Source organism: Mustela lutreola, chromosome 14 (assembly GCF_030435805.1).
Source record: "Mustela lutreola isolate mMusLut2 chromosome 14, mMusLut2.pri, whole genome shotgun sequence".
NCBI classification, from domain to species: Eukaryota; Metazoa; Chordata; class Mammalia; order Carnivora; family Mustelidae; genus Mustela; species Mustela lutreola.
In genome coordinates this window covers 20,714,736-20,736,991 of record NC_081303.1, presented here as the reverse complement: position 1 = coordinate 20,736,991, position 22,256 = coordinate 20,714,736, and the positions used below count along the sequence as shown (strand labels likewise).

Sequence of the window (22,256 nt, the reverse complement as noted above, 5' to 3'; positions counted from 1 at the left end):
TGCTCTCTCTGACGTGAGGGGGCGCCCCCTGGGATATGATACCCTTGGGCACCGCACAGCCTATACAGCTCTTCTGGAGGCCTGTGGTCAAAAATGTCGGCTGTACCATCATTGTTGTCTTGAGTCCTCTCAAGTTCTCTGAGACTGAGCTAGAAGCATGTAGGTCTTCATTCTAGACACTACAGGTCAAGAAGGCTCTCTCTGCATGCTTGGTACTGGGTACCCAGCCCACATTCAAGACGGGGCTACGAGAAGCAGCAGGGAAATGTAGGCCTGCCCCTGCAGCGGGGCGTCTGTGGTTGATACAGACAATACTATTCTAGGTGGCGAGCTCCTTCAAAGCAAATACCCTATTTTACTCATCTTTGGATTCTCAGAGCTTGTCCCATAGCGGTTGCCCAATTTGCACCCATGAATGAGGGAAGGAGTGAATGAATGAAAACACGGCAGAGGTCCAGAGTAGAAAACGAGTTTGTGGGCTTTGGTCATGAAGGAAGGAGACCAGGAAGGTGGGGGGGGGGGTATAAGCTGTAATTTGACATTGAGAAATGTGGGTAGTCAGAAAACGCTGGGAAGGGAGTTTGGCTTTGGGATAACATTGGAAAGTGCAGGGTAGCCGGGGCAGAGGGTCAATGTCATGTTGTTTTCTGGTCTCTCCCAGTGATAAAGGAAGCTGCTCTCCTGAAGAAGCACAACTTATTTGAAGACAACATGGCCTTGCCCAGTGAAAGTGTGTCTAGCTTAACTGATCTAAAAACCCCCTCAGGGTCAAACCAGGCCAGCCCTGCCCGGAGAGCCTCGGCCATTCTGCCAGGAGTTTCACAGAGCGAGACACTGAGTAATGAAGTGTTCCAAGAGTCAGGGGAGAAGAAGCAGCCTGGGGTCCCTAGTCCATTGGCCAAAGGAGAAAGCCTGTCTTTCCCTGTCCCCACCCCTCCCCCAGATGGCACCAGACAGGGGACTCCAAGCACGGATGACCCTGTTGTGGCTCTTGTGACTACAGAGGACACGGCAGGAGCCCTGGGCACACCCTCGTCAGAGCTGGAGTTTGGAGGGCCTCCTAAGGATGGAGAACCCACCCACGAAAAGCCAGAAGCCAGCTCTGTCTTGGGCTCCTTAAAGGAGCTCCGAAATTTGTTGACGGTGACCATTGAAGTGCCAGTGGAATCGGCCACCCTCGAGATGGAGAATGCTTCCCGTGAAGAGACCCGTGCTCCCCCAGAAATGGAAAAATTAGAGGAAACAACCCAGATCGACACAGAGGCCGATCAAGCAGTTGCCTCCAGTCAAGACAGCTGTGAAGGGAGCGAAATCAGTGGCAGGGAGGCCCGTTCTCCCTCTCCGGAGGAGGCGGAGGCTGGCAGGGTGGAGCTGGGGGGGTTGCTGGGGGCTCAGCTGGCCTGTGAAGGGCTCACCGAGGGTGCCAGCAGCGCAGGCCCCCCAGAGCAGCAAGCAGAGGCCGGGGAGCCCACTGAGAGGGAGCTCACAGCAGGGGCTTCCAGACTGGATGCCCAGGAAGGAGAAGGGGTCGAGGCCATGGTGGAGGGTGAGGCCAGGCCCCAAGAAGGCTGCATCTCCAGCGCTCACCCCACCTGCCTCGACAAGAGCCAGGGTTCAGCGGAAGAAGCCCTGGGAGGGACCAGCAGCCTGGCCCAGGCTACCGCTGCCGGTGCGGGTACAGAGAGGGTTAAGCCTGCTGGTGTCCACGAGTGCCAGTGGGTAGTGGAGAGTGCACCAAACTTCGATCTGCTCGGTTCCCAAGAGGCGGGGGAGAGTAACCTAGGGCAGCCCTCCGAAGAGTGAAAGGGACAATTTGGCAAAAGTATTTCTTTGCACAAATTCAGCCAAAGGTTAATAGGTGTGGGTATGCTTAGGGGTTGCACACAAGCTGTTACCAAAAAAAAAAAAAAAAAATTTTAAGTACTTCCTTAACGTGTGTAATGAAACCAGAGGAAGTGCACACGGGCCATGCACACTGAGGCAGACCTTTATGAACTGAACTGCTCTACCGTGATTTACAGCTTTAGCATTTTGGTGGGACGTGTTCAGGGTGAGAGGCAGCTGAGGATGTTGGAGGGAGGCAGTGGTGTTCCAGTAAAGACGAAGAAAACAGTAGGTGCACAGTTTCCAGTACACTGCATGTTTTCCTCTAATGTACTTCGAGGCTTTTAAATTTTGGGTAGGAATGCAAAGGTATATTGGAAATCCGGCTTCACCAACCACTAGCAACCTCGCTGGCTCTGAAGGGCTCAGCGTCCATCCACAGCCAGACTGCGGACAGGGGTCACTGGAAAAGAAGGGCAGTGCCCGAGAGATGATGCCCGAGACAGCCCTGGGCAAGCAGAGCAGCAATGGAGAAAGGTTGCGGTCTGTGGGGCTGTCTGAGCCTGTTACTAATTCTGCTATCAATTTCTTGTTAATTAATCACGTTGATTCTTATTAATTAATCACCTTTTGGGGAAATTCAGATGTGGCAAGGAAATATTCTTGGCGTGTTTAAGCTTGAAAGCATTCCAGACTAGCCTTCGACTGGGCAGACGGGCCTTAGCTAATGGTTGAGTGTAAAAGACTACAGGTTAAACAAGCATTATTCGAGTACCTGCTGTATGCCACGGGCTGTGCTGGGCATAGTGACAACAGCAACACCAACGAAGGAGGAGAAGGAGGAGGAGAAGAAAAGATAAAGTGGTTTGTCTGGCCTAAATTAAACGACCTACAGGAATTTAAAGGAAAAAAAATATGCCAGTTTTCAAACCATGACAAGTTTGTCTATCCGTTGAAATGGTCCTGATTCATTCCCAGAAGGGGAACAAAGTGAATAAATGGGAAAGAAAGAAAGGAAGGAAGGAGGAAAGAAAAAAATGGAAAGCCCAGATGTACATTGTCAAGTTCCAGTCAAGTTTTAAAGATGTCACCAAAAGTGGAAATCATTTGTTTGGTCATTCAGTAAGTTAACTGAGCCCCTATCATGTTCCAGGTGCTACAGATACTGTAGTGAAAAAGACTCTGTTCCTCTCTCCTGGAATTTACATTTCCATGGAAATAGACACAAATACATCTCCTCAATGGATAGTGACCTAGAAATGTTAATGTTAGAGAACTTACTTGCAGAAGATTAAAAAGCTGTGCTCTGTTATCCTTCCAAAAAATACTGTATCATTTCCTAGAAGTTTAGTCCCCAGTGGTACCTCTTGACATTTCCTTCCACAAATTTTATTATCAGATCCCAACATACTGTCCTAAAAGCTTGTTTGGTCATCCTCAGCAAGTTTATATCAACTGTTTAGAGAATTTTTCCCACAGTTTAATTCTTCCAGCAGGAATTAAAATCTCCCTCTGTCCAACTCCCCATGAAGAATTTCTAGGTGAGAGGGGCACCTGGGTGGCTCAGTGGGTTAATCCTCTGCCTTTGGCTTAGATCACAATCTCAGGGTCCTGGGATCGAGCCCCGAATTAGGATCTCTGCTTGGCGGGGAGCCTGCTTCCCCCTCTCTCTCTGCCTGCCTCCCTGCCTACTTGTGATCTCTCTCGGTCAAATAAATAAACAAATAAATCTTTTTTTAAAAAAGGAATTTCTAGGTGATAAAGAATGAATAATAATCAGTATCATTATAGACTCACATTGAATGACATCTATGAAGGGTCTCCTTAGAGAGAAAGAAGGTAGAGACCCCTCCTCCCCGGTCCCTGCAGTGCTCACTCTTACCCTTGTACTGAGCTCCAAATACTGAAATTGTTTCTACTTCCCATCTCTTCTGGAGTTTCTCTCTTCAAGGACAGAAACTGGGGTTTATTAATCATGTGTGCTTCCTGCTAGAGATACACAGCCTTGAGTAATGGCTCCCTGCCTTCTCAAGTCATTTTCATGTCCCTAGTGCCTTGCACAAGAACCAGCTGGTGTCAAGCTGCTCAAGACACGTGAGACCTGTTTACCCCCCTACGCTACTGTGCTGGGGCTATTTGGGGCTTGCTGTCAGGCAGGGAGACATTTTTAATTGGGCTTTCTGCCCTTGGGGAGCCTTCCCTTAGGTCAAGTCCAAAGTCCAAGAGGCAGACAGCCAGATGGTCAGATGCGTTGCCTAGTAAGTCTGGAAGCCAAAGGAGGAGTGCGCAGTCCACCAAGGACTGCCCTTCAGGAGAATGTCAGCAAGCAAGGAGGTCCCAACCTTGCTCCAACCCATGCTGGAGCTTCCCAGGTTCCTTCCCCAGGTTCCTTCCTTTGCTCACCTCAGGGCTTCTCAGACCCCTTAGAAAATTAAGAAATTTTTCCAACCCTGAAAGAAAGCAGATCTGCATTGGGTGGATGACTGTCAGTGCTCTCCATTTACCCATCCTGTGGGCCAGAGGGCACTGGGCACTACATGGTAGGACATACTTGAGAACACAAAGAATTTTTCTCTACATATTTCACAAAAGACAAGTTCACTAGACTAAGTGGGATGATTGTGCCATCTAAAGATAAAACAGGAAAATAAAGTTCATTAAAAATATTTCTTATTCATTTTAACATGCTGAATGGAGTAACTTCACATTCCTATGAGTTTGTCTCATTTTTAATAGACTTGTATATGTTGCTTCAGTGGCTTCCACATTAGAGCAAGGTTATTATAATTTAATTGATCAGCATGCAGATCTCCAGCAGCTGCTCTGGGGAATCTCTCCTCTAGGCAAATCCATTAGAAATGCATAAAGCCTCAGGACATGGTTTTTGGGAAAAATTCCATGACTTCAAACGAGTCATGTTACTATTGACCTTTAACAAAGAGAATATTTGCCTTGAAAAAAAATTATCCGTCATTTTTTTTTTCCTTTGCAGCTTAGAGTGGAGATAGTGGTGCCTTGAATCCCGCAGAGAAAACTCTTTAAAAAAAAAAAAAAAAAGGTATTTTGGACACCACAAGGGTAAGATTCCAATCTGTCCAAAAGCTTTTATAAAGAATCTGCCTGTGAAAAATGCAGGTCCCTGGGCCTGATCTTTTACATTTTATTGCAAAGATTCTCGAGTCTGGTTTTGTAACCCTCCAGACTGAAGTCTGTGATTTCCAAGGGTTTCACGGTTCTGCCAGATGAGTGAATTTCACTCTTTATCAAAAGTGCTAGGTGCTATATGCTCCATAGCAGTTTTAATCTGGGGAAGGGAAGGACATCACTGACTAAAACGATCAGGTTCGCTAGGCAAAAAAGTTGGCTATATGTGTCTTCGTACTTTAGTATAAGTAAGCGGGTTTGGGGACTTGCCTCCTGAAGTCTGGAACTTTAAGGATGAAAATCTGCACTGTGGATGGGTTTTTCTGGTCACTATATAAAGCAAATAGACTTAAAGCACTTTGTAACCACATATTTACTCTGCCAAGTTCCTATATTCCAATAAAATGTTCATCCTTGAAGAGTTGTCCAAATGTCATATTTATTTAGAATGGGGGTGGTTTCATCTTTCAAGCCATCTTTCAAGTCATACTTGAGCTAGGAGGAATGGCCCTCAGATAGAAAGGTGAGTCACTGTTGTTGCATATGGAACTTTCAATTTTCTTTTGTCAGAAGGGAGTCCACAAAGAAGTCACTTAATTGTCAGATGTGATTATGCTTTGAAAATTATGCTTATTTCTCTAAGAATTGGAATACATCTATATTAATGGGCAATTACTCTTGGAGTAATTGGACTACTTTTTAAACAAGTTTATCTTCAATGGGTAACACTAATGATCATAAATAAAACTATTACTCACCAATATCCACAGTTGCTCATTCCTCTGTGAATTCATTCATCCAAAAAATAATGATTGCCTATCTATTATATGCAGGCATGCTAGCGGGCACTGGAGAAGCAGAGGTGAATAAGGTGGATATGATCCCTGACATCAGCAAACTCAAATTCTCATGGTAGACATGGCCAGGGAGAGCCTAGAATGGGTATTTGCTAACTTGTTTGGCATGCAACTTGTCTATAACAAGTTAACTCTTCCTAAGCCAACAGCTCCAGCCAGGAAAGGAAGAAACATTGGAGAAATCAAGCCTAGCAGGGATGGGGACACTGGGTATGGCAAAGACTTTACCACTCCATCTCCTTCCATACCAATCTCCCAACATGCAAGAATCGTTCCCAGAGTGGCTCCTCCAGAACTTCTATTTAGGGCCAAGGATCAGAATGGAATTGGGGGTACCAATTCCCATTGGAGAGTCCATTGATTTGAAATGTCTTCTACGTAGCTTTTTCTTAGGTTATATGTTTATTTATGTGGTTTGGGTGGAACTCATGGACGTCTTGGGAGGAGTCCATTAAATAAAGCTCTTCTGTCAGCCGGGCTTGGAGCCACTCCTGTTTGAACACCTCTCGACCTTTGCCATAGTCTTCCCTTTTTCCAAGAACTTCTGACCCTCCTTTCTCAATCTGGCCAATTCCCACTTTCGCTGTAAGAGTCAGGACAAGTCTGGACAAACCTTCCCTTCCCGATAACACTGCTGAGCTGTCGCTCTCATTTACTTGCCCACTTCTGCTGTTCTCACTTTATTGCAGCTGTCTACCGTCTCTGTGCTGCCCTGTCTTCGATCTTTGTGTCCCTAGAGTTTACATCCTTGTGTACAGAAAACAATAAATATTGAACAAATGAATATCTACCACCAATCCCAGAAGTAGGAGACAAGTGGCAAGGTAGCTCCCATGATTGCCTGACACAGCGTAAGGTCTGTGAAGCTGAAAAGTACTCATCTTCAGCCTACTGAGAGAGTTCTGTCTTCATGATGGAATTTCATGGCATGTTTGTGCACACCTGTCTCTCTGGGAGAGAATATCAAGAGTCAAGTCACCCCCACATCAAGCTAGCTAGTAGGAACCACTCCTAGGTTTCAGAACAGGAATCTCCACTGGATTTTCCTGAGGTCCCTGTGACGTCAACAAGGCAAAAAGTTTATCCTTGAGTTCTACCCAAATCTGCGAGACATGAGCAAATGCCCAAGAAATTCATGGACAGCATCTGCCTTCTGACGATAATTCCTCTTGAGACTGGGCAAGGAGCAGGAAAGACGCTGTGGTCCCTGCTTTTAGGGAACATGGTCCAGTCGGGAAGACAGAGAAGCAAGTTGTGGTTCTGCTGGCAGAGGAGGAAGGGTTCTGGCCGCACAAAGGAAGGGCAAAAGACTTCACTCAAGAAATTTCCCATTTGGTTTTGAACCTATCGAGCCTGCCCTTTATGTTCTGCCTCTTTTACTTCATCTCTGTCATGGGCTAAAATCCAAACTCTAGCTGCCTACAGATGCCCTGAAGAACATTTTTATCAGGATCTCTTTATACCCAGCTCTATACACTTTTCTCAGGAATCCTGTGGCCCCTCTGGATGCTGATCCAGACCTTCGGCAGACCCATTGTGGTTTCATTCATGGAAGCCAACTTCGTGGATTAATTTCCCCCCTCTGGTCTCCATACAAAAGGATACACAAGAGTCGCGGTGAGGTCTCTCTTTCTATTAGCAATTCTAAGTGGAACTGTTGGGGAAGGAAAGTAGGTTTATGTGTTGGGGAATTCCTCCAAGGTACAGAAGTGATTTTGAAGCTAAGGGATGTCTTTTGGTGATAATACTTAACCCCTCCTTCCCTCCCTGCCTCTGCATTGTCTGCAGGTTCTTGAATCATGTGGGGGACTGTGTTTTGGTACATTGGTTTGAGGGAGATCATGTGGGGAAAAAGGAAGATATTTTCATTTCTATGTCAGAGGCTTCAAGCTTTGAACCCTTAAATCATTGATTCATGTCTTAGAATAAATGATGCTTTCCATGCACCATCAGGATTCATTCACGGGGTAATTTTTTCAGAAATATTTATGGGTATCTATTAACCTGCTCTAGACTCGGCTAGGCCCTGGGAACAGAGTGGCAGATCCCTACCCCAGTTGCATTCAGACTGTGGATTATCTTTCCTGCGCTGAAAATGTCTGTTACTGGACTGATAGGACAGTCATTAAAGTTAGGTTTAGGACCAGATACTTACCAACACTGTCTAACACTCCTTCATGAATATGGTAGCTTAAACCATTTGGAAATGTGACTTGTGCCTGGCGGTGACTTCATACCATGAACACATATAGAAGGTCCAGCCTATGTTGACCAGCTAATGAAGCAGATTTAGTCACCATTTAAACTGCAGAAAGGAAGCTCCTCCTCCTCCCTTCTCCTCTCTGTCCTCTCCGTCTGCAGGTCTCCAAACTCATAGCGCACTGAACTTCAAAACACCAAGAAAAGCCATTTAAATCTTTCTGCTGAGCTATTTATTTCCAATATATATGGCTGTACCAACCTTGGAAAGAATTGTTCACAAAAAGTTTGCAATAATGTGGAGAAGGCTTAGTCATGGTTTTTAATTTTTAAAAAATCTCAAGAGGATTAAATACCTATGCATAGGGGAAGCCTGGGTGGCTCAGTGGGTTTAGCCTCTGCCTCCGGCACAGGTCATGATCTCAGGGTCCTGGAATGGAGCCCTGCATTGGGCTCTCTGCCGAGCGGGGAGCCTGCTTCTCCTCCCCCTCTGCCTGCCTCTCCGCCTCCTTGTGATCTCTCTCTGTCAAATAAATAAATAAAATCTTTAAAAAAAAATTTTTTTTTTTTAAGATTTTATTTATTTATTTGACAGAGAGAGATCACAAGGAGGCGGAGAGGCAGGCAGAGAGAGAGAGAGGGAAGCAGGCTCCCTGCTGAGCAGAGAGCCCGATGCGGGACTCGATCCCAGGACCCTGAGACCATGACCTGAGCCGAAGGCAGCGGCTTAACCCACTGAGCCACCCAGGCACCCCTAAAATCTTTTTTTTTTTTTAAATCTTTGCATAGGCAAAAAAGCCTGGAAGAAATTTTGCTGAAATAGAAACAAGAGTGGTTTGGGATAATGAGATTTTAGATGTTTATTATCATCTTTTATATCCTTCACCCTGCCCCCCCCAGGTTCCACATGATGTGTTACTGTCCAAATCGGAAAAATATGAGTGTTTAAAAATATTTTAAGTTTTAATTTAAATTGGGCAAAAGGATCCTCTGTTCTTCCAGAATCACATAAATTAAGGAATACTGTGGGCACATTTACTTCTATCTGTAGGCCCATTAACAACAGTGTATAATTGGGAATGATATGTAAACACAAGGGGAAAAGTCTCTAGAAACTTTTGCCAAGTTAAAATTAGCCCCTAAAGTAAGCATCTGATGAGTACTGTTCTGAAGAGGTCTGCTGCTCCTTTGAAGTTCTGACCTCGACTCCGATCTTCTTCCCCATAACTCCTGTGTTGATACCCTGACATTTGCCGGGCCACCTTGCTGGGACTTTCTTCCCACCACAGAGGGCCAGACACCTGAGCACAGCAAGATATAACGGACTGCCTAGTGGGGAGTTAGGAATATCCAGGTTCTATTTTCAGACATTCAGTACTGAGGAATCCCCCCAAGAGGTCTAACATGAAAGACAAACGAATATACTTAAGCCTATTACTGCTTGCTTGATAGGCTTTAAGAAATTCCAAATATGAAAGAGATCACACTCATTAAAGGCCAACATCATGCGCTGTGAATAATACAGCATACAGTTATTATCTGAAGTCTGAAAAGCCAGAATATCCTTTGATGTGTAAACGTGTCCTTTTTGATTCTCTGAAAAATAGTGGTTTCCAGATCAAAACCATGGATGGAAACCCTCTCAGTGGGTAAAAATGACCTGAAGATAGCGTTGATACACTCTATTAAGGGGATGAGATTAAATACATGAACACAAAACATTTAAACATATCTACATGAAAAAGACAGTCTCATGATTACTTTTTAAAATGTAGTAAGTCTCGGGTGCCTGGGTGGCTCAGTGAGTTAAAGCCTCTGCCTTCTGCTCGGGTCATGGTCTTGGGGTCCTGGGATGGAGGTCCTCGTCGGGCTCTCTGCTCAGCAGGGAGCCTGCTTCCCCCTTTCTCTCTGCCTGCCTCTCTGCCTAGTTGTGATCTCTCCCTCTGTCAAATAAATAAATAAAATCTTTAAAAAAAATAAAATGTAGTAAGCCCATAAAAATGGCAGAGACACTCCATTAAATCTTTTCTCGTGCCTAGTTATGTAATAGTTACCAGGGAAGTAGTAATTTTGTTCTACTTGTTTGAAACCAGTGACCCTTTATAAACTATACACAGATGTCATCCACAATCTATTTGGGGGGTGTCCAGGTGGCTCAGTGGGTTAAGTGCCTGCCTTTTGCCACAGGTCATGATCTCAGGGTCGTGGGATGGAGCCTTGAGCTGGACTTTCTGCTCAGCAAGGAGCCTGCTTCTCCCTCTCCCTCTGCCTCTCTGCCTAGCTTGCCCTCTCTCTCACTATTTCTCTCTCCCCCTCAAACAAATACTTAAAAAAAAAAAAAAAAAAGAGTCTATTTGGGAAAAATATTAGTTCCGAATTAGCAGGCTTACAGTAAAGTCCTTGAGAACAGGGATTACCCACTACATTGTATGCTTACCTCTTACTAACTAAACTACTGCTAAGATGTAAGTGATGAAGTTAATGTGAAATTGTAAAATTCATTTTCTTCTCTGTTATTTACCTGGACCTTTAATTCCCATCCTTAGGCCTTTAGCTTAGATTTGTTTCACAGTACTTTTCTCTCTGTATTTCTATATATAGCATAAGTTTATTTATTTTTTGTAATCCTTACACCCTCCGTGGGGCTTGAACCCATGACCCAGAGATCAAGAGTCCCATGCTTCTCTGAATGAACCAGTCAGGTGCCCCCCCGTTCTGTATTTGACATGCACCAGTATGTTAGACACCAAGTGCTAGTCTTCCTGTCTCAGTCAGTGCTATTTGGAGGCAAGTAACAAAACCCTACTCAAATGAGCTTAGGCAAAAAGAGGAGAGTTTACAAGTCAGACAGGTATCTCCTGGAAACCAAAGAACCCAAAATTCATGGGGGAGATCATGGCTCCCTCTTTCTCCATGTCTGGTCTCCCATTTTTGCTTCTCTCGGCACATCTGCTGCATTCTCATCGATTGGCAGCGTCGCCTTCTCTACGTTTCTGCACACAGCGGGGACTGTCACTATCCCATTGCCCTGAGTTAACTTGTCCCCCGTTTCTAGGAACCAGCAAAGAGACCCTGGTCCAAATCAGCATAACCAGGGGGTGAGGTCACGTAGCACACATCCAGCCCGGTGCTCTCTCAATTTATTTGTACACACAACACTATCCACCCACAGTTTCTGACTTTGGGGGAGGATACTGTGCAGTACATCTGTTCATATCCTCCAGAATTCCTCAAGATGTGAATCTGGGATGTTCTGACTGAATTTACAATTTTTATGTTAGGTGTGGGCAAACCTAGACCCGAGCAGACAAAATAACTTGCTTAAATTACTAAAATATGATTTAGGACTGACATGTTTCTCATCCCTTCAGTCCAACCTGGAAATGTACAATGGTCACCTGGGCCAAAAGTAAAGAATGAAAGTTGACTAGTTCCTTCCCCTTTCCTCAGCTAGTTTTATAAATTAAGGCTTTTTGTCACAAGCAAGGCTATATTGTTTCCCAAGGCTGCCATAACAAGTTGATAACACAGCTGGAGGCTTAAAGCAACAGAAATTTATTTGCTCACAGTTCTGGAAGGCAGAAGTTCAAAATCAAGGTGTCCACAAGGCTACGTTCCCTCTGAAAGCTCTGAGAGGCAACTTCTTCCTTGTCTCTTCCAGCTTCTGGTGGCTCCAGGTGCTTTGGGGGATTGTGCCTGCCTAATTCCTGTCGCTCCTTCCATCTTGCCCTGGCCTTCTCCTCTCTGTCTTCTGTTCTGTTTCTTATAAGGACACTTGTCATTAGTTTTAGGGCCACCCAGATAATTTCACCTTGAGACCCATTATTACATCTGGAAAGTCCATTTATCCAAATAAGATCACACTCCCAGGTTACAGGGATGAAAACATGGACATATCTTTTGGGGCCAGCATTTAGATCCTCAAAAGCCCTTAGATGGAATCATAAGGTATGTGAAAACATCAAAAGGATACAAAAGGGAAGGGAGAAAAAAGTAATGATTTAGGATTTTTCTTTTGATATATAGGATGCAGAATTGAGAAAAAAAAATGTAATAGAATTTTGAAATTATGCAGTATCCTACTTTCTGGGTTATAAAATTTACATTCCTAAGTATTCCCTGATGATACATTCATCCATCTAACCTTTGGGACATGTGATAGGCCACACCTATGGTAGGAGTGTGGCAGTATTTTTTTGTTTGTAAAAAACCTTTCCTGACCAAAAAAAATCGTTTGATAGCATGAGACAATTCACATCATGTGAATTTTGCTCCATTACCATAAAAATCATCCTTTGAAAGGCTTCATCAAGTTTCCCCTGGTACTTCTCAGTCCTTTGGTATTTAAATCTTGCAAGGATCTCTTGTGTTCTAAAGACACGGTGTTAAACTAAAATGGATGGTTGAGTGCAGACCAACGTTTTCAGAGTTCACTTCACTAGTGAATATTTTCATCTTATAAAAACTCTTGCTTTTATCCACACACTTGTGTTTGCCAACTTTTGGAGAATGAATATTCTGACAAAAGAGCTTCTATTGACAAATGAGAAATGTGTCAAACAAGGGAGAGGAACAGGAATTGTTCTGTTTGCTCTGGGGAGGAACAGACTTGAGCTGCGATTAGATAAGAGCATGACAGCTGTACAGTTCCTTACACAGTACGTGGCAATTTTTAAGTCGAATTAAATGGTAAGACTCACATGGCAAGAAGCATTAGATCTATTTTAATAACACTAGAGGAAAACGTCTTAGAAGCTGAAAGTACAGAGAGTTTCTGATCTTTAGACTTGACCATAAATGAAAAAAATCATCGTACAGAGAAGTAAGGCATCCATTGTTGGGAATTTTTCAATCCAAGATCTGTGACTCTGGGTACACCATCAGTGTCCTTGCATTGATTTGGGGTATGAGAGCGTACAGGGTGGAGAGGCTATAGGTTTAAAACTCTGTAAACTTTGATTAGGACAATGTGCTGTAAAGTAGGTCAATTCAAGGCTGGAAAAAAGAGATCCTTCCTCTTATGCAGCTTCTAAAGCAGCACGTCCAACAGAAGAATAATATGAGTCAGAACGTAGTTAGAAACTTTCTAGTAGTCACATTAAAAAAGTGAAAACAGGTGAAATTCGTGTTCATAATATATTTTAACATAATGTATCTAAAATATTATTACTTTGGGGCACCTGGGTGGCTCAGTTGTTAAGCATCTGCCTTCGGCTCCGGTCATGATCCCAGGGTCCTGGGATGCAGCGCCATGTTGTGCTCCCTGCTGGTGGGAAGCCTGCTTCTCCCTATTCTACTCCCTCGGTTTACGTTCGCTCTCTCTCTGTGTCTCTCTCTTTCAAATAAATAAATAAAATATTTTTAAAAAAATAAAATAAGGACACCTGCGTGGCTCAGTGGGTTAGGCCTCTGCCTTCAGCTGGGGTCATGATCTCAGGGTCCTGGGATCGAGCCCCACATCAGGCTCTCTGCTCAGCAGGAGCCTGATTCCCCCTTTCTCTCTGCCTGCCTCTCTGCCTACTTGTGATCCCTCTCCTTCTCTGTCAAATAAAGAAATAAAATATTAAATAAAATAAAATAAAATATTATCACTTAAACATGTAGCCAATGTTAAAAATCATCAGAGAGTCTACATTACTTTTTCATAGTAAGTCTTTGATATCCAATGTATATTTACATTTATGAACTAACCACTTTTTGGAGGCTCAACAGCCCCATGTGGCTAGTGGTTTTCCACATTGAACAGCACAGTTTTACAATATATCATTAATGAAAGCGCAAATGAGATTTCTGAGAATTAAAAAGAAAAAAAGAACCAAGTTCTTTGGAACTTGAAACCAACCAAACCAAAATGGTTTCAAAAATCCAGGTTTCCTGGCAAACTGGAGGAGAGGAAGTGATAAGAAACCACTTTTGTTTAATTGGTATACATTCACACTTCCTTTGGTGACTTCTCTCATACTTTCCATGTTTTGTCGCAAAACCTAGTATTAAGTGAATTAAATAGCTGCAAAGCACTAAGCTGTCTTAGGAAATTTTAACATAGCTGCAAGGCACTAAGCTGTCTTAGGAAATTTTAACAGTTTCCACTTCTCAAAAAAAAAAAAAGAAACAAAGAAAGAAAAAATAATAATACTCTTATGTTAATTCTATTGTATTTCATTCTTTTATTCCAGGAGCAACTGCAGTCAGTGATACCGTAGTCCCCCTGGTCTGTGGTTTCACCATACACAGTTTCAGTCCCCTGTGGTCAACCAGTATCCAGAGCAGATGATCCTCCCTCTGTCTCGGGATTGGAAGGTCAACAACAGCCTAACGTTAGGTCACAATGCCTGGATCATTCCCCTCCTTCAACTCATCCCATAGACATTTTATCCTCTTGCATCACAAAAAGAAGCACAAGTACACTACAGTAAGATACTTTGAGAGAAAGAGGAAGACTATGTTGACATAACTTTTACTACAGTATATTGTTATTGTTATAATTGTTCTGTTTTATTACTGTTGTTACAAATCTCTTACTGTGCCTAATCTAGAAATCAAACTTTAGCACATGTATTAAAAAAAAAAAATCATGCCTGGGTGGCTCAGTTGGTTAGGCATTTGCCTTCAGCTCAGGTCTTGATCCTGAGGTCCTGGGATGGAGCCCTGTGTAGAGCCCTGTGCTTAGCAGGAGAGAGCCTGCTCCTCCCCCTCTCTCTGCCCCCTCCTTGCTTGTGTTCTCTCTCTCTCACATACATACACAGAAATAAATAAGTAAAATCTTAAAAAAAAAAAAATAGAACAGTAAAGAAAAAGCAGTAGAGATAAGGTTTGTCCTATCCAGGTTTTCAGACATCCACTGGAGGTCTTGGGACATATTCCCCATGGATAAGAAGGGACTACTTGGTACAGCTTTCACTGTTTACTAGTTGTGCCTTATCACCATGGGGTTTAAGTACTCTCAAGGGAAGCTACCTTGCAATATTTCCAGTAACACATTATCTCTGTGCATCTTACACAGATGAGAAAGGATGAAGAAGGTCATAAAGATAAACTGGGGTACCTCCTTTCCTATAAAATCACCCCAAAGTGTGGTCAAAATAATGTTTTTATTTTTTTTTAAAGATTTTATTTATTTATTTGACAGAGATCACAAGTAGGCAGAGACACAGGCAGAGAGAGAGGAAGGGAAGCAGACTCCCTCCCGAGCAGAGAGCCTGATGTGGGGCTCGATCCCAGGACCCTGGGATCATGACCCGAGCTGCAGGCAGAGGCTTTAACCCACTGAGCCACCTAGGTGCACCAAAATAATGATTTTTTTTAAACACTTCTTCAAGGAGAGCCAATTATTTATGTATAGCACTTTGGAATTGATAAGCTATAGGCAATAAGCTAAACCAAAAGTAAAATGGGACAGATTTTTTTTCAGTTAACCATTTTAGGAATCCATAGACATTTCAAAAACTCCTATTTGAAGGGGCACCCGGGTGGCTCAGTGGGTTAAGCCTCTGCCTTCAGCTCAGATCATGATCCCAGAGTCCTGGGATATAGCCCAGCATCGGGCTCTCTGCTCAGCAGGAAGCCTGTTTCTCTCTCTCTCTCTGTCTGCCTCTCTGCCTACTTGTGATCACTGTCTTTCAAATAATAATAAAATAAAATCTGAAAAAAATAAATATAAAACTCCTATTTGCATCTTCAGTACAAGTAAGATCATGACTATAAAAAGACCAAAGTAAGGGGCGCCTGGGTGGCTCAGTGGGTTAAGCCGCTGCCTTCAGCTTAGGTCACGATCTCAGGGTCCTGGGATCGAGTCCCGCATCGGGCTCTCTGCTCAGCAGGGAGCCTGCTTCCCTTCCTCTCTCTCTGCCTGCCTCTCTGCCTACTTGTGATCTTGCTCTGTCAAATAAATAAATCAAATCTTTAAAAAAAAAAAAAAAAAAAGACCAAAGTAAGAGCTTGGCATAGATTGCCAAGTATCTACCAATATTTGTTTTTCTCTTCTCCTCTCTAGTTGTAATATCTCCTGAGTTTACACTGAGCACGTGGCTGCCAAGTTAGAAGAAAAAGAAATCTCAGCCCTTCTTGTAGCTAGGTGCAACCAATTGATTAACTCCTTTCCAATAATATGTCAGCATAGGGGATGTATGCACATTCCTGGTCCCATCCTTTATAAAGGAAACCGTTCCTCCTCCTCTCTCTTTTTCCCCTTCAGGCCAGTTGGAAGGTCTGTGTGATGCTGGTGAACCAGCTTCTACCATAGAAAAGCCTATGGGTGGCTCAGTGGGTTAAGCCGCTGCCTTCGGCTCAGGTCATGATCTCAGAGTCCTGGGATCGAGTCCCGCATTGGACTCTCTGCTCAGCGGAGAGCCTGCTTCCCTCTCTCTCTCTCTCTCTCTGCCTGCCTCTCCGTCTACTTGTGATTTCTCTCTGTCAAATTAATAAATAAAATCTTTGGAAAAAAAAAAAAAGAAAAGCCTACCAGGGGCCAAATAACAATCTGTTCCTGGATGACGTCATGGAGTAGAATTGCCCATCCATCCTGAAATTCCCGCCTTCTCTTCTGTTATCTGGAAGAGAAACCACTTTCTATCTTGTATAAATCATTGTATGTGGGATCTCTTTCTTGGAGCACCTTGGCTTATACTTTAACTCATAAAAGGGTTTAGCATCATCCTCACCATGATGTGTGCTATGTTCAAAACATTTGTTGGTTACTTTTAACCATCTTTATATATGAGAGTATCTCCTTAAAAGACACACGGATTGTTTGCTTGTTTTTTTTTTTTTAAACCTAGAATGAAAGGTCCTATGATTACTTTCTTGGGAGGAGTGTTAGTATTAAATGATATAATATGGTATTAATGAAATCTTCATAAACTTAAAAGGTTTGCTAGTGAAAAGTCATGTTAATCTTGAGTTAGCCATCCATGATCATGGAGATTTACTGATATTTCTGCAAACATTTTAGCCAGCTAGTGTGGCCCACCTCCCAGGTGACATAATCCAGTCAACATGTACGTACTTCCAGAATAATTGTGTTTTCAGGTGCTATAAGATAGCAGGAGGAGGGATTCGGAAGTATCCAGACACATGGATCTATTCAGTTTCTCCTTGAAAGTGGCTGCTTCTCTTACCATTGTATAAAGCTGGTTCTCGGTATTCGGGAGACTGATTCAGTTCATCACTTAAGAGAAGGTTTATAAAATGACCCGATACAGTGCTACTGTCTAACTGCATATGTCTTTCATTTGTTGATATAAAGGCAAACCTAATTAAATCTGCCATTGGCATAGAGTTTGATTAATTTTACTTCAGTCCTTTAAAATTATTTAATGGATTTAGTTTTTCTGTAAACATTTACTGAATGTTCACTGCAACAGAACCCACCTTAAGGGAATTTGCAAGTAAGATAAGGAACTTTCAGTCCTTGTGTCTTTTGACTTTTCTGCAACAAGGGCCATTACTGGCTGCTCCTTCCTTCAAAGTCTCTCATCTTTGGTTTGAGTGACTCATCCCTAGTTTCTTTTCAATTTTTCTGGCTCTCCTTTCTTTCTTTTTTTTTTTTTATAAGATTTTTTTTATTTGTTTGACAGAGAGAGACACAGTGAGAGAGGGAACACAAGCAGGGGAAGTGGAAGAGGAAGAAGCAGGCTTCTGGCCAAACAGAGAACCCAACATGGGCTCCATCCCAGGACTCTGGGATCATGACCTGAGCTGAAGGCAGACATTAACGACTGTGGCTTTTCCTTTCTTTGCCACTCTTCCTCCACTTCTTATTTTGGAGGTAGCCAGCGTTCCTTTCTTTCTTTTTTTTTTTTTTTTTTAAAGATTTTATTTATTTATCAGAGAGAGAGAGGGAGAGAGAGCGAACACAGGCAGACAGAATGGCAGACAGAGGCAGAGGGAGAAGCAGGCTCCCTGCCGAGCAAGGAGCCCCATGTGGGACTCGATCCCAGGACTCTGGGATCATGACCTGAGCCCAAGGCAGCTGCTTAACCAACTGAGCCACCCAGGCGTCCCGCCAGTGTTCCTTTCTGAACGTTCTCTTTTCACCTATCATTCTTAGCCTTTCTGGAGTCATGAACCTCTTGGAGAAATACATTCTAGGGGGAGGACTTGTTGCATATAATTATAGGATTATGTGGACATGCTGAAACATAGGTAGACTCTCAAAGTGTCCCTACCCCATGAGGTTGAGAACAACTTTTCCATGGTTTTAATTCCCACCGATGGTGCTTAATGACTCTCTTTTCTATTTAGCCTGGATTTCTCTCTCTCTCTCTCTCTCTGCTTCTCTCTCTCCATCTCCAGACCTACACATCTGGCTGTATATTGTATTCTTCACTGGGATGTCAAACAGGCAACTTCTACTCCCACTCACCATGCCTCAACTGAACTCACCATCTATCCCTCTTCTCCTCAACTGTCCTTCATCCCATGGTTTCCATTTTGGTGAGCAGCACCACATTCCAATAAATTGTTCAAATCATAAAGAAATAAAATCATCAATCCAGATTACTTCTTCTGAAAAAAAAATGTTTGTTGAATGACTAAATTAATGAATGAATGGAAGGATAGATCAAGTATGATGAAAACAACAGAGTAAATCTTGAGAATGATATAATAGAGCTATGTTCAAATAAGCACGCAAGTGCTAAAGGCTGGTTTAATTGAGTAGTCTTCAAACAATTTATTAAGTATTTATTAAGTGTCTGTTAGTACAAGACCCTGTGCTAGGCACTGATTTCATTAGAGATTGGACTTTAACAATATTTTTAGGGAATTTAGGAATGTGGTTTGTCAGAAAAAAATAGTCATAGTATTTTATTTTTTTATTTTTTATTTTTTTTTAAAGATTTTATTTATTTATTTGACAGAGAGAGATCACAAGTAGGCAGACAGGCAGACAGAGAGAGAGAGGAGGAAGCAGGCTCCCCGAAGAGCAGAGAGCCCGATGCGGGACTCGATCCCAGGACCCTGAGACCATGACCCGAGCCGAAGGCAGCGGCTTAACCCACTGAGCCACCCAGGCGCCCAGTCATAGTATTTTAAGTGAGATAAATTTTTACTGAAGTTCAATTAATCTTACTTCATGACCAAGAAATGCTAAATTATTAATAGCTTCTCTAATTCTCTCTAATTAATAATAGTTCTCTAATTAATAATAATTTCTCTTTGTTATGTATTCCAAGATTTCATCATAATTTAGACATAATAGCTATGATAATGGATACGTGAGAAGATGGGACATTCTTTGGAGTTTTAGGTCATTACATTTGGCAGCTTTCCTTTCCTGAATTCCCATAGATCTTTATTTGCCTTTCTCTGATGGCACTTATTTTCATTTTATGATTTGTGCACATATCTTACCTCTTATCAGAGAGATTTTCCCCTACACAGACTCCATGCATACTCAGTTTTGTACTTTGTATCTGGAAGGAGAACAGTAAATACCGAGTCAATGAATGTTTTTCAATATCAAAAAACTCATTTAAAGGTAACATCAGAGGCCCCTGGTGGCTCAGTCAGTTAAGCATCCAACTCTTGATTTTGGTGTTTTGTTTGTTTTTTGTTTTTTAAAAGATTTTATTTATTTATGACAGAGACACAGCAAGAGAGGGAATGCAAGCACAGGAGAGCTGAAGAGGGAGAAGCAAGCTCCCCCCTGAGCAGGGAGCCCAACATGGGTCTTGATCCCAGAGCTCTAAGATCATGGCCTGAGCTGAAGGCAGACCTTTAATGACTGAACCACCCAAGTGCCACTCAACTCTTCATTTGGCTCAGGTCATGATCTCAGGGTTGTGAGATCAAGCCCCATGTTGGGTTCCACAATGGGCATGGAACCAACTTGGGGCTCTCTCTCACCTTCTCCCTCTGCCTCTATCCCACTCATGCTCTCTCTCTCTAAAAAAATAAAAAATAAATAATAAAAAAATAAAAGTAACATCAAATAAGTCCTGTAAGTCAAGTAAATTGTGTTCCAGGTGATTTTAAGAAGTTTGTGATGGGGGTGCCTGGGTGACTCAGTGGGTAAAAGCCTCTGTCTTTGGCTCAGGTCATGATCTCAGGGTCCTGGGATAGAGCCCCGCATCAGGCTCTCTGCTCAGTGGGGAGCCTGTTTCCCTTCCTCTCTTTCTCTGCCTGCCTCTCTGCCTACTTGTGATCTCTGTCAAATAAATAAATAAAAATCTTAAAAAAAAAAAAAAGAAGTTTGTGATGTTTTCCAATATGAGAGCCGCATACTGAACATTTAAGTAAGTACAGATTATTGTTTTAGTCCTTTAAGACAGCCAAGAACATGCTAACCCGTTTTATTTTTTTTTTTTAAGATTTTATTTATTTATTTGAGAGAGCGAGCACATGAGCCAGGGGTGTGGGAGGGGGAGGGGCAGAGGGAGAGGGAGGTACTGACTCCCCCCTGAGAAGGGAGCCTGACTTGAGGCTCAGTCCTGATACCCTGGGATCATGACCTGAGCCGAATGTAGAGGTTTAACAGACTGCGCCACCAAGGCACCCCCATGTTAACCCATGTTCGAAAGTCATTTATGAGGCAAGGTATTGGCTGGTTGAAATCAGCCTCCAGGGCCAGACCATGTGGGTTCAGACCCATCTTTGCCATTCCAAGGCTGGGAGGCTGAGGACCCCTTGGTCCCTCACTTCCAACTTCTGGAAAATGAGGATCCTAATAGGACTTACTTCCCAAAATTTTTAAAAGGATGAGAAATAATGTGTACACATACAGCACCCAGAATGACATTAGAACTCCATAGACACTAGCCATCATTTTCTCACAGTCCTAACAAGAAGAAAAGGGGGACATGATCATTTATTAGATTAGGAAAGAATAGAGTTTTTTTTTCTTTGAAAAATGTAATTTAGACATCTCTCCTAATTTCCCAGCTCAAAACATTCCCATGACTCCCACCTTGTCTGTGACACCACAAATGCCTACAAGGTATTTTTAAGATGTAGATGAAAGTTGAAACACATTTTATTATAAATCCAATACGTGTTAAGTTTCATACAAATTGTATTTTATCCTTTTTACTGTTCCTTACTCAAAAGACTCATTTGTCTTCCTAGACCATGGCAACGGATTTTACCATGTGGTTGTCTCCTTCTTCCATTCTCCCCATCTGTCTCCAGTAGAAAACTTTCTAGAATTTAAAGAAAAAGACTGGATCTAACCAAATCCAAGACACAATGCAAGGAATTAACTAGAAAGTTCCTGATTGTCAAGGTGAACTTGTCTCATCAATTGTTCTCCCTCTGCCATTGTTGTCAGGTACTGCTGAGAGCCCCCCTTTGGCAAGGCCTCAGGCAATGTCAGAGGTGGGAAGAGAGGGTGACTGCCACTTAAGCTTTGTGCAGATGCTCCAAAGAATCATAAATTTCAGAGAGAGGGCCAAGCAAACCATCAGAATAAGAAGGAGCCTCTGATAGTTCGACCCAGTCGGGATGATGAGTGACAGACGGCTGCCTTTGCCTCACACAAGGACACTTCTTAGTCCTGGAAGCCTGCTCATTACGGGGTCACATGACTGTGTGTCTCTGCCATGGTGAATTTTCATATAAGAAAAGGCCAGCATTTCTCAGCCCACATCCCCTGGCAGCTGTCTCTATCATTTCAGGAAAAGGTCATTGCAGTGATAAGGGATTTTGATTTTGCTCTTTGAGTAAAATTTCAGTGCATCCTAGAGAAGTGTTTTTCAGCTCCCACAACTGGTAAATTTAACTATACATCAAAGGCTGGTAAATTTAACTCTACATCAGATACCCAAAGTGGTAAAATTTGGGTGCAAAAATAATTTATCCCCTTAGTGTTCCAGAATAAACATAAATGGAACCAAGATAAAATAGACACCAAATTTAGTCAATATGGATATTCTTGGGCAAACATGGTTGGACATATAGTTTAATTTCAATATTGATCTTATTCTTCTTCATATAATTTTCATTTCATTCTATAATTAATTACTTCAGTCTGTCCAATTTCCTGGTGACTCATGATTACATTTTTCTTAGTAACGGAGGAGACTTGTATTTCCTGTTAGCAGGGCTTTCTTTTCTTGAATTTGTGCCACCTAATGATGCTGTTTTTTCTTCCTTTTATTCAAAATAGTGTGGTGGGGCAAGAAGCAGCCTGGCCAGAACTTGCTGTGGTGTATTCATATAGCCTCTGACAGAGGTCGTGGTTGAGGTCCTTGGACTTTGGAGGTGATATCATGTAGTTTTGGCAATCATATAGCA

General features: G+C 42.7%; 1 protein-coding gene across 1 annotated transcript in view; it reads left to right on the top strand.

Annotated features, from left to right (window-relative positions):
* The window catches only part of NIBAN1 (niban apoptosis regulator 1), a 159,982-nt gene extending 154,595 nt beyond the window's left edge, over positions 1-5,387 (top strand). Inside the window, exon 14 of the mRNA XM_059147127.1 lies at positions 662-5,387. Coding sequence (XP_059003110.1) covers positions 662-1,803 — 1,142 coding nt within the window. The 3' untranslated portion in view covers positions 1,804-5,387. The remainder of the gene's footprint in view (positions 1-661) is intronic.
* The last annotated feature ends 16,869 nt before the right edge of the window (positions 5,388-22,256 follow it).